The 13,588-nt window shown below is 40.8% G+C and overlaps 1 protein-coding gene across 5 annotated transcripts in view; it reads left to right on the top strand.

The window, feature by feature from the left end:
* Positions 1-4,675, top strand: part of LOC124273445 (glutamate-rich protein 6-like) — a 36,163-nt gene extending 31,488 nt beyond the window's left edge. For all 5 annotated transcript variants that reach the window (XM_046708712.1, XM_046708714.1, XM_046708715.1 and 2 more), the window contains 4 exons: positions 1,534-1,686; positions 2,197-2,425; positions 2,767-2,846; positions 3,082-4,675. In XM_046708712.1, coding sequence (XP_046564668.1) covers positions 1,534-1,686; positions 2,197-2,425; positions 2,767-2,846; positions 3,082-3,277 — 658 coding nt within the window. In that variant the 3' untranslated portion in view covers positions 3,278-4,675. The remainder of the gene's footprint in view (positions 1-1,533; positions 1,687-2,196; positions 2,426-2,766; positions 2,847-3,081) is intronic.
* Positions 4,676-13,588: the final 8,913 nt, after the last annotated feature.

The raw sequence follows: 13,588 nt of genomic DNA, 5'->3' as shown, positions 1-13,588 counted from the left end.
TTTTGGTATATATGTCCCAGGGTAATGATTCCCTATCAACCTGTGAAGATCGGGGTTAGAATTGGTCTTCAGCAACCCATGCTGGTCCCCCCATGAAGATTCGGGTTAGAATTGGTCTTCAGCAATCTATGCTGGTCCCTTGTGAAAATCCGAGTTAGAATTGGTCTTCAGAACCCATGCTTCCCCAATCCATGCTTCAGCAACACATCTTGTCCCCCGTGAAGATCTGGGTTAGAATTGGTCTTCAGCAACCCATGCTGGTCCCCCGTGAAGATCTGGGTTAGAATTGGTCTTCAGCAACCCATGCTTGTCCCCCGTGAAGATCTGGGTTAGAATTGGTCTTCAGCAATCCTTGTCTCCCTATGCTTAGAATTGGTCTTCCAACCCATGCTCCGTGAAGATCCGCAACCCATTAGAATTGTTCTTCAGCAACCCATGCTTGTCTCCCCATGAAGATCCGGGTTAGAATTGGTCTTCAGCAACCCATGCTTGTCCCCCATGAAGATCCACGTTAGAATTGGTCTTCAGCAACCCATGCTTGTCCCCCATGAAGATCCACGTTAGAATTGGTCTTCAGCAACCCATGCTTGTCTTCCAACCCATGCTTGTCCCCCGTGAAGATCCACGTTAGAATTGGTCTTCAGCAACCCATGCTTGTCTCCCCATGAAGATCCACGTTAGAATTGGTCTTCAGCAACCCATGCTTGTCTTGAGAGGCGACTGCTGTGATCAGGTGTCAGGCTCGCTGACTTGGATGATGCATGTCATCATATCCCAATACATATATCGATGCCCTTGATATCAATCGTGGAATTTTGATATTTACAAACCTCCATATTTGCAGAGAGTGGTTACAAAATAAGCAGCACACAAGCTAACACATTAGTTTGAAACATGGCTTTGATTCCAAGACTCACCCTGTCTGTTTCATGGTTTGGCAACACGATACCCTCACTTCATCGATGTGATAGACCAGGGGCCTAAGTTTAAATAGTCCTGTGTGGATCTAAGTCATGACTTAAAATTAGGCTTATATTTCTGTAAAGCGAGATTAACAATTGTATTTTTTAGCAGCACATGTTTCTACAGGACACCTTGTCTGGCCAAAAATATATGTTTTGGGGAAAGGGGGTAACTTTCGGGAACCAGTTTATATTTCTGTGACCTTATGATATTTTATTACTTCAAGCTCATCAAACCAAAACTCGGGTTTGATTCCCCACCTGGGTACAATGTGTGAAGGCCATTTCTGGTGTCCCCTGCTGTGATATTGCTGGAATATTGCTAAAAACTCACTCACTCACTCACTTTTCCAGTTGTTCATGTTTGAATTTTATGACTGCACAATAAATAAAATCAAACTTAAACACGGAATGTATGAAGAAGACATATTATTATGACAATGATTTACAAGACTGTGTAATCACTGCAAATTTCCAGCTGACAAATGTCTGAAATACTGTCAAAATAACTGAACCCATAGTCCCTGTATGGAGTCTTCGTGACTTGGTTATCTCCTTGACCGATATCCAGCTACCCTAATGGTCAGATCGCCATCCTCATCAGCTATGTTAGCCTTGGTCAGTACATCTACGTAGTGCATGACGAAAATCCGAGCCGCACAGTCAAGGCCGTGTTTGAACCCAGTGGATATGGGTCCTGTTACCATAACAATGGAATAGTGAGGTAAGTGGAAGAAGGGTGAATGTTTTGATCTTAGGACTTGAGAACTGTTGAGGCTATCTCATAGGGATTTCTACAGTGTTAAGTCTCCAATGACAAGTCAGAGTTGTCTGGAGTTAGGAACTCTATCCCACACTGTCTTGGTACAATTACATGTAGTCAACATACCCATGATGATCCTGTTTAGAATTGGTCTTCAGCAACCCATGCTTGTTGTAAGAGGTGACTAAAGGGATCTGATGGTTAGGCTTTCTGACTTTGTTGACAAGTGTTATCATATCCCATTTGTGTAGATCGATGCTCATGATGTTGATCACATGATTGTCTGGTCCAGACTCGATTATTTACCGACTTTTGCTGTATAGCTAGAATATTGCTGTGTGTGGTGTTAAACAAAAAACAAGTCACCAAGCCTGAAGACCTGATCCAAAGGGTGGTAGGTCAAATGTATCAAATCAGCTTATATTCTCCATCAAATAGCAGTACCTGATCACCTGACTGATCTGTTCCTAGGTTATACTTTGACCAGCTGGGTGGTATCGAACTGGACGTTCATGGGGGCCGGAGAAGGAAGTGGACGTGGAAGGACCAAGAGACTCACGTCCATGCTCCGCCCTTCCAGCCAATTTGCTTCGGCCTGAACCGCTACATCGGCGTCCGCGTGATGAATCAGGACAGCATCGCTCTCACCCTCACAGCCAGGAAGAGGAGCTGCAGGTTTAATGTGGGCTCACGTCTCAAGGTAGGACTGATACAAAGTCCTCCATAGTATTGCAGCTCTTGAAATGACTTGTTCTCCACAGTATTGCAGCTCCAGAAATGAGTTGTTGCCTGTAGTGATACTCACACAAAGTCTTCCAGTATTGCAGCTCTAGAAATGAGTTGTTGCCTGTAGTAATACTGCCAAACATAGTTGCAGAGAAAGAGAGAAACAACATACACCCGTTAGCTCAGCTCCATCATAAAAGACTCTAATGACAATGTGGAAGACAGTTGTCGAGAGGGTGTGTAAGATTGCTGTTATGAAAGGGTTTTTTTTACCCTTTAGAGTTTTTGTCATCAAGTTATGTTTTACTGTTGTAGCTGGTGGCTCCAGAAAATATCCCACCCAAGGAGATTGATGAGGCAACCCTGTTCTTGGATGAGCGAAAGGCTTATGTCGAGTAAGTAGCAAACCCATACCATAAACAATTGGACTGACCTCTTTTCTGTCACACTTCACACTGACCCTTTGACTCAATGGCCCACATTTTACTTCACACATAATGACCTGTTGACTATGATGACCTTTTGGCAGCACTCGTGATGACCTTTTCACCTTGATAACCTTTTGACCTTGATAACCTTTCGACCTTGATGACCTTTTCACCTTGATAACCTTTTGACTTTTCATTGTAGATCAATACTTGACAAGGTGTCTAACCTGCTGAAGTTCCCCAAGTCACCCAAACTTGACAAGATCCTCCCACCAATCCACCTGACATCCAAACTACAACGCACAGAGAAACTACGGCAGGAGAAGTCTGCTACCAGGCTGGCCAGGAGCAAGTCTGCACAAGGGAAGGGGTCACTTCCTGTCGTTACTGTCAACTAACTGACTCCCCTTTCCTGTCATGTGCTTGTGCTTTAAGGGACCTTGTTTGTTAAGTACATATTACTCTTGTCACTGTGATAAACATTAAAAAGGTTTTTGGAGATTTTGTTTTTTAAATATTGTTGAAATAGTTGGGTTTTTTCCCTTTCTTAAAAATATTCATGTGTATGCAAAAGTACATGTATTTCTAATACTGCCTTTTATTGTGTTGAGGAATATGACATTTTAAAAAATTACCTGTATTTAACGGAAGGTTTATTCTAATATCCCTGAATCTGTCTCATATTTAACATTTATTCTTTTATACCTAATGAACATTTGATAATCTCAGTGGTCTCAACATATATAAATCTGCCATCCTGACAGTATTGTTCAGGCTGATATCATGGACCACTGTACCACTGGTACTTAGGACTGGGGTCCCCTGCAAGATTTATTCAGTTTCACTTATTTACTAAATATATTCTGGAACATTTACCCAGATGTTATACTTACTCTTTACTGAACGTTATGCTAATAACATATGACCTATAGTAACTCCATGGCATGTACTCCCCAGTGTCTTATTAACACCCTATAGTGCCTACATTGACCTGGGTTTGTGGGGATTCTTATTCTACCTCCCTAATTCCCTTGTCTTCTTATTCCCTTTGCTCAGAAATCCCTTTTTATTTTACTTAAATTCTGCTGCCAAAATTCACAGAAGTTTTGTACCTTTATCTTTCCTTTATCAAGTTTCTGTAAATATACCTGCAAATGATACTATTCCAGTGGTCAGTTCTCCTTGCCATGGCAGGTGACAGTGATCTGTTCATTAGAATGCAATAGCTTGTGTTGTACAGTGTAAATAACATTGCTTTGTATACAATGTAGAGAGTCTGGTTACTTGGATGACTGAATGTAGTGCTTGTAAAAACAGATGTACAGTTGCAGTATGTTGAATATTCTTACAGTAACATTTTCAAAGATTGATGAGGGTTAAAAAAATGAACATTGCTTGACGAAGTTGAAATCCATAATTAAATGTTTCATATTCTAATATGACTTCAGTAAATACTGGAGTGTGATTGGTTAATTTGTTAAGTGATTCAGAGGTATATAATCGTGTTATATACTTCCAATTTTCCAGCACTGTAAGTATTTTTTTTAAATCTTAGTAACGCAGTTATGGTAGAATGGAGATAAACATACTGTGTTGGAAATTCAGAGGTATATAACGAAATTTATAACAGCTCTAAATTTCGTATGTAAAACCTGATTCTCTGCGTTCCATTTTAAATCAAATTTATTATATACAGTCGAGCACCGTTGTCTCGATATTCATGGGACCAAGAAAAAATATCGAGTTATCCGAACTTCGAGACATCCGACCAGGGCATATCAGTATGTTTTGATTCAAAACTATAATCCGTTATCAGTAGTGTTTAATCGTAACAGTGAGTACTTCCTAATTAATTCCTTCTTAATTAATCCTAATTAGATAACAAACAAGCGACACCTTCAACTCACTTAGCCCTAATTAGTTTATATTACCGCATCCCTTTGATTCATGCCGCACCGTGTGTAAACGTTTAGAAACAACCTCAGTTCAGAGGGATACTTGCCCATGAAAGGTAGGTGAATATCGAGTTTCTTTGTAAATATCGAGTTAAAAGGGTAATTTTGCTTGTTGGGACCATGAAGTTATATCGAGACATCCGAAATATCGACATCTGTAAAGTTGAAAGAGCTTGAATAATGATAAATTATGAAGTATTTTGCCTGGACCGAGATGTTATATAGAGACAACCGAAATATCGAGTTATCAGAGTTCGACACAACGGTGCTCGACTGTATTATAAATTCGTTATATAGACATATCTGCAAGTCATTTAACACTGCACGATAAATTGGCACTTCACTCAAGATATTGGCTTGCATTTACATAAGCTACTTCATTGAGTAAGATTACATTTTGAAAATCCACCATTTTCCTAATTCATAATTTATCATATTTACAACATGGAATCTCACTAAATTAACAGTCTGAATCTACTGAAGCATTTATATATATTTCAAATAAATATAACTTAGTGTTTTCACTGAGCGATGATATTATGTTTTAATAACACTAGATAATTCCTTGGGCTGATGTTATCAGTATTATACAAGTATTGTGACTACTTGCATAGTATTCTACAGTATTATGGAGCATTCATGGATTTTTGAATTACACATGATCATGCGATTATCAAATTTACACGAGTCAGCATGATTAGTATGAACCATGCAGTGAATATCGAAAAGATTTTGAAAAAAACTGAACACATAATCAGCTGACCTGTATCATACTGTACCTTGTATTTTGTGAATATTTGGTGATCTATTGATGTTGGGGTGTGGTCAATACCGTATTTTTGTAAATAAACCAGCTGATATCTCTTCCCTGTATATTGTTTTCTATGTTTTGACATTCTGTTATTCGCACTCCAGCATTCACTGACACAGGCAAATTTGCATATCACGTGACCTGACTTTTTACTTGTTTGTAGACAAACACGATTCTGTGATCAGAACAAACTGGCCTAACACAATATTGTTTGCACAATCATGTAGAAATGTTACTAACACTACAACATTTAGGTACAGGACAATTCCTTGTTATATATCAAAATGAATATATCGCAAGCTCTCGAGTTTTGATGATGGCACAAAAATAACAACACAGATATAAATAGGTTTTGACATGTTAGGATATTTTCTGCGCGAAAGTTAACCATTCTGTCAGGACTTATTTATCTTTTTAAAAAAACCCTGAAAATTATAAATGTTTGTTTCAGCTTATCTTATATCACGTCTTGTACTATCTCTCTTAGGTTCCACAGATGTGTGGAAACGAACTGTAAAGTTTTTGGTCTTTCTTGCACCATTCCCTTGAACAAATCCCTGCTGCTCCCGTATCTGAACAGTAGCACAGGGGTGTGTCACGCTTAGAAACAGCGTTAGAAAGACATATAGGTACATAGACCCAACCCTAGTACTATATAAAAGGAAAGGGATGTAACGACGGAACCACCCCCTCCTCAATCAAAGTCAGATTTCACCACGTAAACTATTTTTAAGGCCCCGTCGAGGCCTACGGATCGAAAGCGAGATGATTTCCCCACAAAATGAGCTATAAATGGTCACAATCGGATCATTATTTCAAAAGTTATACGCCACGACTCACCGAAAACAGCTACCTCCGCAATTCCAAGCCAAAATCATGGATCACCCAAGACAGCGAAAACTCACCTTTTAAATTCGTTTATTAATTCCAGCCACGCTGACAGCACCTATGTAGGGCTAGATTCGACCGGCAGCGGTATTCCACGGGTCTAAAAACTTATTGCAACATCTACAAATCATTTCCTCGACAGTAAGCAGGTACTTTCTCCAAAACCATCGGCAATCATACTCACATGTCGGCCATAGATGGCCTTGACATTTAATTGACCTGAGCAGTAAATTGGTAAAAATAATTTTAGAGGTTAAATATTTATAAATAAAATTTCCTAAAAATGAATCAATATCGAATACATTTTTACAACCTCTAAAATTATTCTTAACAATTTACTGTTCCGTACATGATCCAAAATAGAAGGAATATTGCAAAGTTCATATTTCGCGCCAGTCAAAATCTTACAGTATATTACATTTTCCACCAATCGGATTGCCTAATTCAGTTTCTGCGGATCTGCTCAGTAACCAATCTTAGCGAAATAGTAGAACCGAACACGCCCTATCGTCACGTGACATTCATGCGACTGAAAAAAGTCGTCTGCTATTTTCGTCGACATGGGAAAATCTCAAGACTTGCCTTCGGCCGTTAAAACTATTATTGTAGAACGATATCAGGATGGCCAAAATTGTTCAGCTATTGCAAGACATTTCGGCTTGCCCAGAAGTACTGTTTATTCTTGTGTAAACCGTTTTCAATGAAGAGGCTCGATTGAGAATCGCCATCGAACAGGTCGTGCTGCCAAGGTGTCACGGAGAGGTAAGAGACAGTTGTTTCGGATCGTGAAAGACAATCGCATCGTGTCGGAACTTTGACTGTTGTTAACGGCAATATAAATGCCCAGAAATATATAGACATAATTGATTCTTACCTCTGGCCTGTTGTAGCACGTCATTTTCCTGGAAATAATTATATCTTCCAAGACGACAATGCCCCTGTGCATCGGGCCCGAATTGTACAGAACTATAGACAAAACAATGGCATAAATGGCATGGTATGGCCTGCACAATCACCGGATGCACATATAATTGAAAATTGTTGGTTGATGTTGAAAAACAAGTTGGCCGCACGCCGACAACATATATTCAGTCGGCAGCTGATCTCGAGAGAGAAATCAGGGATATCTGGCAAAACACGCCGGTTAACTACATACAGAACTTGAACAGATCAATTCCACGGAGAATATGAAAATTCTGAGGAACAAGGGTCATATGACCAAGGGAAAGGTAAGTCACCCTTTATTTCATGCTCTATCACCATTTGAATAAACCGCGCTGACAGGAGGCGTCGCACTCGGCCGCCATCAATGTACGTAATATTGTGGCCACCCGATGTACGTGAAATCATGATCGACACTCGCCGGTCATAAAAATCAACAGTCTTTGATGAGTTACAGGTCATAGGTCAATCAGAAAAGGATCTATTCTTCGATTCTGCAGGGTTCAGGTTCGACAGTCAGTCAAGTATTTTCCACTGTCACTTCGAATTTCAACCTTTCGCAAAATGTAAACACTGGCGCGTCCGCCATTTCAAACTATTGCGTAACTGTCTACTTCCAAAAAAATAAGTAGGTCAGACGATTCCATTATAGTGTTGCCAGGGGTACAGTAACACGGCGAACAAAACAATAGGCTGGTTTCGGTCTTGTGGAGTTATGATTATAAAAACCAAGCTCTTAGGTGTAACAAGAATTGCATTGAATAAAATACTAGTTTGTTTTCTTTGGACAGAATATTCTTTATGTTGCAATGTTGAAAAAACAAACGAACGGAACCTACCACTCCTTTATCAGACGAGTTCAATTCGACTCTCGTCCCATGCAGGATTACGCATTACGCATCGTCTTCCAAAGGACGAGAGAAGTCAATCGATGTTAAATTCATGTAATTTCGGTTTTATCCCCTAAGTAACTCAGTAAGGGGGCGTCTAGCGGGATCGGGTGGTCAGGCTCGCTGATTTGGTTGACGTCATCGGTTCCCAGGATCGATGCTCGTGCTGATCACAGGATTGTCTGGTCCAGACTCGATTATTTACAGACCGTCGCCATATAACAGGGATATTGCTGAGTGCGGCGTAAAACTTGACTCACTCACTCACTTACTGATTGATCATGTGATCCATTATTGTATACATTTCTCTTTCTTGTCACAGTAGGATGTGGGCTTGCTGTAAACTGTGGCAAATAAACATTTCTCTTTCTTGTCACAGTAGGATGTGGGCTTGCTGTAAACTGTGGCAAATAAACATTTCTCTTTCTTGTCACAGTAGGATGTGGGCTTGCTGTAAACTGTGGCAAATAAACATTTCTCTTTTGTCGTGGCACAGAAGGATGTGGGCTTGCTGTAAACTGTGGCAAATAAACATTTCTCTTTCTTGTCACAGTAGGATGTGGGCTTGCTGTAAACTGTGGCAAATAAACATTTCTCTTTCTTGTCACAGTAGGATGTGGGCTTGCTGTAAACTGTGGCAAATAAACATTTCTCTTTCTTGTCACAGTAGGATGTGGGCTTGCTGTAAACTGTGGCAAATAAACATTTCTCTTTCTTGTCACAGTAGGATGTGGGCTTGCTGTAAACTGTGGCAAATATACATTTCTCTTTCTTGTCACACTAGAATGTGGGCTTGCTGTAAACTGTGGCAAATAAACATTTCTCTTTCTTGTCACAGTAGGACGTGGGCTTGCTGTAAACTGTGGCAAATAAACATTTCTCTTACTTGTCACACTAGGATGTGGGCTTGCTGTAAACTGTGGCAAATAAACTGACTTTATAACTTTAGCACCCCCCTCTTGGGGAAAGAAGATTCATCTTCAAGAAAAAGGAAAGTTTGCCTACAGTGTTAGAAATCCTCTATAACGGATCCTAATGCATCATGCATAGATTGCTTTTGGCTTTGCGAGTGGAAGTCCAGTGTAATTTATGCGAGTAGCCGGATGACCACAAGTTTGCTAACTATACAGGAAGGTGGGATCCTGCCGCCTCGCAGACCGGGACTCCAGGCACAAGTCAGGTGATTCTGGCCTTACATCAGCGAAGGGGTCTAATAAGGATGCACCTTCCGATTCCTTTTGGGCGAGAATTTGAGACGATTATCCCCTCCACCGGACGCCACTCATTCACCGTCGCCAGACCATCGCTCTCATTTCGAGTGGTGGTGGTTCACCAGTTAGATTCGGCAATCCCTCGTGCTTCCAGATCCCTCTGGACATGACCAGACAGCTGTTTTCCGCCCATTTGACGATCCCATATACTTCGGCGAACCCTCCGTAAAGCACTTGTCACCTTTAGTGGTTACGTGACAATCTTCGGCTGCATCTTCGTACAGATCTTACACCCAACATTCGGCGAACTTACCTTTCTGGTACCAAAGAAGGATTCAAACAAGCATCGACTGATTTTCAGGTTGAATATTTTCAATTACCTCCAGTAGCTCTGCTTAGAACGATACTCAGACCAGGGGAGCTCTGCTTAGAACGATACTCAGACCAGGGGAGCTCTGCTTAGAACGATACTCAGACCAGGGGAGCTCTGCTTAGGACGATACTCAGACCAGGGGAGCTCTGCTTAGAACGATACTCAGACCAGGGGACTTCATGATCAGTTTCTATCTTCAAGACGTGTCCCTGCATGTCCCGATTTTACCAGACCATCGCAAATACCTGTGGTTCATCGAAGGCATCCACTGCCAATGGAGGGTTCTCCTGTTTGGCATTTCTACGGCCCTGTGTCACTCAGTTTCTACATCGCTGAGGCATTGTGTTCGAGGCTTACATGGACGATTGTATACAAGCGGAAGCTGACCACCAGATGGTCCTGTAACATCAACAGTTTACGATCAAGCTACTTCACCAGCCAAGTTGGATCATCAACACCAAGAAATCGGAGCTGATTCCAACTCAACGACTGCAGTTCATCGGGGCAGTATTTGACAGTCGTCGGGGAAAATGTTCCCCACGGCAGATGGGTCAAGATTAAACGCATGATATCACTAGCGCTGTCTCAAGAGAGAACTTTTCGACAGTGGCAGGAGTTACACGTCTGGCTAACAGCAGCTCAATTCAACACCAGAGAACAACCAGTCTCCGCTATCCGTCGTTATCCGGCTGTCTTATGCATGTAATTCTGCCTTTTAATAGCCAAGTCTAGATAAACTGAAATACATTTAAGGATGTATGTCTGTCTGTCTGAGTGACTATAGCTGGTGCCCATACACTGATGAAGAGACAGTCCTCAGTGAAGGTGAGTGGTGTTCCTCTCTCTGAGGCACTCGACGCGTGAAAATCCAGGTTAGAATCGATCTTCAGTATCCCATGCTTGTCATAATAGGCGACTGACGGGATCGATTGGTCAGGCTCGCTGACTTGGTTGACACATGCCATCGGTTCCCAATTGCTCAGAACATTTTCCATCATGATAACTCCTGGGCCCATACTGCCAGAGCTACATGGGACTTCCTACAGCAGAACGGTGTCAATATTATGCAGTGGCCAGCCCTTAGTCCTGATTTAAACCCAATTGAACATCTTTGGGATGAAATTCAGAGGAGACTGAAAATGTCATATCAAGGCCGAGCACAGCCGATTTATTGCGCCAGGCCTTTCTCAGAGTGTGGTTCCAGGTGCCAATGGCCTTCATCAATCGATTGGTGCACTCCAAGCATAGACGCTAATGCTGAAGTTAATGCCACTCGTGGTGGTCACACTAGATACTGAAGTCAAGGGTCTGAATGAACTGCAAACGTTCACGTAATGTCTTGAAGTTCTGCTGGGTTATTCATTGATGTGTCAAGATATTGTACACAAAAATGTTTTGATCCGCCTATTATGTCCATTTCTGTAATGATTTGATTCCAAAGTGCCTATCTAATTTTGAATTCGTACTGACGTTTGTTTTTTACTGCTGAGTATATTTAGACAACTTTTAAGAAGTCATACTGTTAAGCGTTTTCTTAAATTTCAGAAAGAATTAAATGTTCTATGTCGCTGTGTTCATGTATTTTACGTTATGGACTAAACTTCAGCTGAAATTCAATTCTAACTTGCAGTGAACATCTGTATTATCGCGTAGTTAGTTTATTTAATTGTGGTTTAAACGAAAAACAAAACAATTCATGTCCTATTGTGTCTGTTCATACTTGAGTTGAAGAACTTTCTGTTAAGATAAAACCGTACGGTTAAGGATGTTTTTTTACGGCAAAATGGAGAAAATAAACACGCGTCAGCAAGTCGTACTATGGGTTGGTTAGGTGAGGTGAGGTGAAAGTGGGTTTAACGTCGTGCTTGAGAATATTTCGCTCATATGACGACATGCATGTGTGTATGTGTACGTGCGGCTGCTTGTACTAGCCCAGACTTAAGCTGGTTTTATAGTGCTAGCCCACTGAGATACCATGCCGCAGTGGAGCATGAATACACCACTCAGACACATTATACTGCCTCCGAGCAGACCAGTCCTTGTACCCATTAATGCCGAGCGCCAGGCAGGGACCAATAAGTACCATATTTTAACGTCTTTTGGTATGACGCGGTCGGGGATCGAACCCGCGACCTTCCGCTCTCCGGGCGGACGCTCTAACCACTACACCACGGAGGCGGTCGTTGGTTATTTGCTCATGATGCCAGCAAATGGAGAATTCTGCAAAGTCATGCCAAATGTATCAGTTGGCTACCAGCGAACATCGTCATTGTATTTTACGTTATATATTTTAAGTTATGTTTATTACGTTACATATTAATTGGTTCACTATACACGATAAGCTATATACATTATATCCAGGGGATATTATATTATCGACTATAGGTTGTAACATACATATGTGAGTTAGCGCACTTGTCAATAAGATACTACGATACTATGCGCATGTGATGAACGATGGTATAACGTAAAATGAACCAGTAAATTTGAGGAAATCTTAAAAAGCTGTGTAAAACGTTACATTTGCAGTTTGCCGTTATCGACAATGAGCGTTATCGGTTGGAAGTTACTTAGGTGTAGTTCATGCTAAAAGATAGTCGCGCATAAGGTCAAGTGTTTCTTCACCAACATAAATGTTTTTCATAACGTAAAATATAAGATTCATAACGTGATATACAATAAACCCTACTTCCATCCTTATTAGATATTATACTATATGGACGATGTTTTGGGACATTTCTAAGAGTCTATGAATATATATTCTTGATTATAAATGTATACAGTCTGAAACGTTTACACATTTAATTGTTTAAACTACAATAATCAATTATATTTAAAAGGTCATAAATTACAATTTTCGGACAATGATAGCAAGACATTAGGTTTGAATTTGATCTTAAAAATTACTAAACGTAGTATACAAATACTTGACCTTTGCACCATGCAACTTACAACCTGTTATTGCAACGTTCGATTTGTTCGAAATTCATATTTGCAATTGTGCACGTACATTGAGAATGAGTGTAGAACACTGAGAATGAGACAGGCTTTCAAATGTTAATACACTACAGCGTACGGAGTTAATTATTAATTGTTCATAACAAAACAAAAAGAGGATAAAAAGCTCGGAGGATCTGTTTACTGTATGTAAATGCCGGCTGCGGGCACTCAGCTGCATATACTGTCGACTAGCTCTGTTTTTCTCTCCGTCTAATCTCACGAGAAGCTTTTTGAAATCAATATGTCATGCTCTGAATGTGCTGTTTATTCTCTTGAAACAAAGAACGTCCTACAAATACGTCGCTGTTTGTGAGAATCTATGCGAGGACTGTGTTACCCAAACCCTATCCACGCAACGCTGAATAGACGAGAAATGTTGAGTCAGCCTCTCAGTGTGTGTCATAACAACAGAATAATATGGCTTTTCCCCAGAGGCGGGTGTTATTGACATAGTGATAGCGACAAAGCCCATTCCCACATACATAAGAAATCGACATTAAACCGTCCTACCGGTTGGACCAGCCAATCCAGTAATCAACATCATGAGCATTGATCTAGACGCAAATGGGAATCGATGACATGTGTCTAACGAGTCAGCGAGGCTGACTACCCGTACTCGTTATAGTAGCCCTTTACGAC

Source organism: Haliotis rubra, unplaced genomic scaffold, assembly GCF_003918875.1.
Source record: "Haliotis rubra isolate DU_JTF1 unplaced genomic scaffold, ASM391887v1 Scf1800, whole genome shotgun sequence".
Classification (NCBI taxonomy): domain Eukaryota; kingdom Metazoa; phylum Mollusca; class Gastropoda; order Lepetellida; family Haliotidae; genus Haliotis; species Haliotis rubra.
This window is presented reverse-complemented; position numbering and strand designations above follow the sequence as displayed.